This window comes from Colletotrichum phormii (assembly GCF_030913505.1).
Source record: "Colletotrichum phormii strain CBS 102054 chromosome Unknown BDP81scaffold_55, whole genome shotgun sequence".
NCBI lineage: Eukaryota > Fungi > Ascomycota > Sordariomycetes > Glomerellales > Glomerellaceae > Colletotrichum > Colletotrichum phormii.
Window position 1 is genome coordinate 16,536 of NW_026851497.1, and position 4,932 is coordinate 21,467.

Sequence of the window (4,932 nt, forward strand, 5' to 3'; positions counted from 1 at the left end):
GTCATCTACCGTAGCTGGCCCTCTAAGTCTATCCTCCTTAGCTTCTCGAACCGTCGGAGCCTCGCCTCGAGCCGTGGCCCTTCGTACGCCTCCGTCTTTTTCCTCTTATATCCCGCGGAGTCCTATTTCGACTCCGAATCCTCGGCGCCGAACCTTAAAAACCTATACTACTAACGGCTAACTCTACGGAACTATTATTACCTCGCCGCGAGACCACTACCGAACTATATAAGCTCTCGTACGTAGATCATGCCCACTAGCCGCGTACTATATCCCGCCTATAAGTCCTACGGGCTATCCTCGACCTCGTCTATTCCCTCGTCCGACCCCAAGCCTTCGTCGTCTCCACCCGGCCGGCCAAACGACTCGTTCAAGTAGCGGTTAGCAATACCGATGGCTATATACTGCCATATACTTACGTTAACTTAGCATCCTAGCAGCCTCATACTAGTGCGCTGTATAATCCGCCGCGCCCTATCTGTCGTCCACGTTCGCTTATCTTTCTACGTCTAGTCGCCTACGTATGTGCTCTTATCCCCTGCCTCGTCTGTATTTATACTGCGATTGTTGCTATCCCTGACGTTTGTGTTATCCCTCCGTTCTTCCAATACTGCTGCCGTCCTGCTTTCTTCCGGGTCCATCTGCCGAATAATGTCGTCTGCCCATAAGAACGCGCTGTATCCGCTGGCCTCGTACATGATGCCCTGCACCTCCTGCCAGAATGGCAAGATGAGCCACAGATACTATATGATGAGCTCGCCGACCTCCCTCGGCAGATAGCGGTGGATCACCTTCGCCTGGCCTGTCGTCCGGTACCCTTTATAGTACGCCGTAACGAAGCATAATATCTTATTATATACTAATATGTTGCGGACGCTCCTGTTGACCGTATTGACCGTCTGTAGACCTACAAGCTCGCTCGCCCGCACCGGCTGCCCGCTAAGCATATGCAGAAGTATCCATAGTCGCTCGCGGAGTCGTTCAAATGTCCTCTCGAACTCCTGCACAGCTGACGGCTAGAACGGTCGGTCTATTGACCTATAATCGTTATTATGCTGCTCAGTCCCCAGCGCTCTGCTGCGGCGGGTAACTGCGCCAGCCGTATAAACAGCCAGCCGTCCCCGCTAGAAACCTAACTATTACGGTCGTCGGTAAGAAATGAGTAGCCCGGCTTCGTCTCGCTGTGGTCGTCTTCGATCGATGACCATGGGATGGCTGGTAGCTGGGACCGCACGTACTTTCGGGACCGTCTGGCAAACCTGAATCCTCCGTCGCCGTCAGCTCTACGAGTAGCTCCCGCGTCTCTCGGACCAGCTCGTACAGTGCGTCTGACAGCTGCCCCATCGTGAACCGTACCCGTCTATATAACACGCGATCGCCCACCCAGTCCATGACACCCGCCGCTGCTGTGTTGTATTGGATATGCATCCCGTACGTCCACGTCTCGAGAATCCAGTCCATCGGCGTCGGCTCTGCGTCCTTCTCGCCCGTCGTACGCGTCATGAACCGCCGTATCTTTACCCACATATACTAGAACAAGCTCTGCGCCGCCTTCTCTACTTCATCCTTCCCTAGAGATCTTTCTAGCTCGGTAACCTTATTATACCGCTCGGTATATACCTAATAAATCACTAGCATATACGCTACCTTAATAACGGCTAAGTACTTTATTATATAGTCTATAATCTAAACCTAGCCGCTATCCTCGGTAATGCCTATTACCGCGAGTATGCTAAAAAAAAGCACTACTATAATCTCCGCCCTTCAGCTAGTAGTCCAGTATGCTGATGAGTATATTAAACGCTGTGCGTTCTAGCTTCTCCGGCGTTTGGTGCCCCGTCCCCGTGCTAGCTACTTCCGCTATCTGCTCGAACGAGTCCCACGCTTCTCCCTATAACGACGTTAGTTTATACGGTAGCCGCTTGTCGTCGTCCATTAAACCCTTATTACCTTCTTTAATAATCCTTATTCTTATTATATTTCTAGAAATACCCTACTATTTGAATACTGTTTATGACCCCTCTTAACTCTAACTATCTCTATTACCTTTATCCTCTTTTCTACTATTTCTTTACTTTTTTATAATCTTTATAAGTAATCTAATAAAAAGTATAACTAATAAATACTAGTACTGAGTTTAACTCCTATCCTCTATTTAGTCTACTACTTAAGTTTTAAAATATAAGACCCTAAGATACTCATACTAGTACTAACCCTAAGATCCTTATATAATATCTACCTAAATACGTTCTAAATCCTCTTCCTAGAGCATATATATCACCTTACATAACCGACTACTCTGTATCCCACCCCATAAAATCAGTCTGCCTAACTAGATATGCTAATCGTCCTTCGTAACTAACGCCCTTACCTCCCCCTCCTCCTCCATCACCCTTTGCTTTACCCTCTCTACCCCGTCCGGGTCCGTTCGTACTATACCCTACCCGTATATCTCGAGTAGTCGCCCACCGTATGGGTAACTTCGGTCCGTCGCCCTACTATAACGCTCCCCCTCCTTATCCCGGCTATCCTAAGCCTTATATATCTCCTGCAGTAGCCCGTACTCGAAGCATGTAGAAAAGTCCTCTAGCCGCTTCTTCCTAAATATCTCCTGATGCGCTAGCTCGATACCCTTCTCGATATCCGCCCAGTCTTCCGCCCGTCCGCGCTCTCTATACTCCGCCGACCGGTGCTCGTGGGCCTGCTCTTGGTACTAGCAGTATATGCACTATTGACCCTATGTCCCTAGTAGTCTCCGGAATCTCTCCACTTGCTCCGCCTCCCTCATCCGCTCCTTCTCGAGCCCGCGCCGTATTATTACCGTCTACCGCTCGCCGTCCTCGAAAGCTCTTATGTACCCCTCGGGCACCGTCTCCTCCGCCGCTCCTTGCTCTAGCATACCGTCTATATCCTCCGCCTACCTCCGCCGCTAGTACCTGTCGCACTGCGCCTCCCCCGCTTCGCACCATAACCGGTCCGTCCTTCCGTCTATCACCCGGTCGAGCACTACCCGCCGGCACTCGCTCGTTCGTATGAACTCGTCTGCTGGCCCGCTGTCTTGTCTGCCGCTGCCGCCTCGCCCTGGTCCTGCCGCTGCTGCTGCCGCCGCCCGGCAGACTACGACCGACCTACTTAGCCCTCCGTCCCGCCCTGCTCGACTGCTCTCTTGTATAAAACGTGGAAGCTGCCGCGGCATGTCCGCGTGCACTACTAGCCGTACGTCCGGTATATCGATGCCGAGCCCTAGCGCGTTCGTTGCGACCACTAGCCCACCCTCAGCCCCGCTACCCCGTCGCCATGCCGCTAGTCGATCCGCCTTGCCCTGGCTCGTATCGATGTCGCTATAGAACCCCGGATATCCTAGCGCCGCGCTTAACCGCTCTACCCTCTTTATCGATATGGCGTAGATAATTACCTTACCCGGCTGCCCGTTAGCGAGCTACCCTTCCGCGGCGCGGTAATACGCTTCGTTAATATTATTAAACTCCCTGCTCCCCTTCCCGCCCTGGCCGCGTCTGCCGGTGCGTTGAGACGAGCTCCGCCCGCCGTGCCCATCTACCCTTACGATGCTATACTTAATATTCCTCCTACTTGTCGGGGCCCGGAATAGTTGCGTCCGGTTACGATCTATCCCATAAGCCCGAAGAATGCCTTCTCGTCGCCCGGCGCTAACGTGGCCGTTAAGTATACGATCTGTACCCCGAACTCTCGTATCGCTGCGCTAACCTCGCGTAGCTTCGGCCGGAACGACCGGGTCCCCTCTAGTATAACGTAGCATTCGTCAACTACGACGCGGTCGAGCGCTTGTCGTGACGTAAGCCGTGCTATGAAGTCCTGGAAGCCTTTATTGACGGCGGACTCGGGCGTAACGAAGATGATGGATGCGGCCTGGTTGTTCTTATGGCTAAGCTATATATGGGAGGCGATCCCTAATTTAGTATACCGCGCCTCTAAGTCGGTCCGAAGCGCGGTAAGTGGTGTAATAACTACCGTTACGCCGTCCGGTGAGCAGAACGCTGATAGCATAAACGATAAACTCTTACCGCTGCCCGTGCCCATTACCTGGATGATCGGGCTATGCCCGTTGACGATAGCCCCGACTACCTTCGCCTGGTTCCCGCGGAACGTCGCTGCGTCGTCCCCCGTCATCTGCCGTAGCCGGCCGGCCATGTCCGCCTGCTGTAGCCGTGCGAACCGCCGTAGCCGGGCCTCGAGACGGACGCCGTCGTAGAGCTCTACCTTTCGCTTCGAGCCGCTGCGGTAACCGTCGCTCGCCCGGTCCTCGTCCCCAAACCCCAAGAACCGATGCCACTGCGAGCTGACCTTACGAAACTGCTGCTGCTTAGCCGCTACCCCGCTACCGAACTGGACTAGTAGCCGCCCATAGATCATACCGGCGATCCGCGTCCCGTGCCCGGCTTGTAGATCCCACGGGCTATCACCGAGCTCGTCTTCGTCCTCGTCGTCTCCCTTCTTCCCTAGATCCCACCGCCCGAACGCCTCGTGTAAGAATCGGTTGGCGATAGCGATGGCAATATGCCGCCACATGCTCACGTTCAGCTTGTTACCGAGTAGCCGGCTGCTGTGCCGTTGTATAATTCGCCTGGCCCGGTCCGTCGTCCACGTCCGATCCTCTATCCAAGCCCACGCCGCCCTACCCTCGTCCCCGTCCTCGGCAGTATCGCCCGCGTTATCGATATCTATGCTGGTTACCGTCGCCGCTCCTCCGCCGCTCCTCTTCTATATGACCTCGTCGGCCCATAAGAAAGCGCTATAGTGGTGGGCCTGCTTCGTGATGCCTTCTGCTTCCTGCCAGAACGGAAGTACGAGCTATAAGTACCACACAAGTAGCTCGCCGGCCTCTCTCGGTAAATACCGGTGGATAATCTTAGTCTGCCCGCTGCTCCGGTACCCTTTATGGTACGCCGTTAC

General features: G+C 54.0%; 1 protein-coding gene across 1 annotated transcript; it reads right to left on the reverse strand.

Annotated features, from left to right (window-relative positions):
- Positions 1-3,909: 3,909 nt before the first annotated feature.
- BDP81DRAFT_513535 (uncharacterized protein) lies at positions 3,910-4,932 on the reverse strand (the record flags this gene model as incomplete). Its single annotated transcript, XM_060595818.1, has 1 exon — positions 3,910-4,932. The coding sequence occupies exon 1, from the start codon at positions 4,546-4,548 to the stop codon at positions 3,910-3,912; it is 639 nt and encodes a 212-aa protein (XP_060437379.1). The 5' UTR covers positions 4,549-4,932.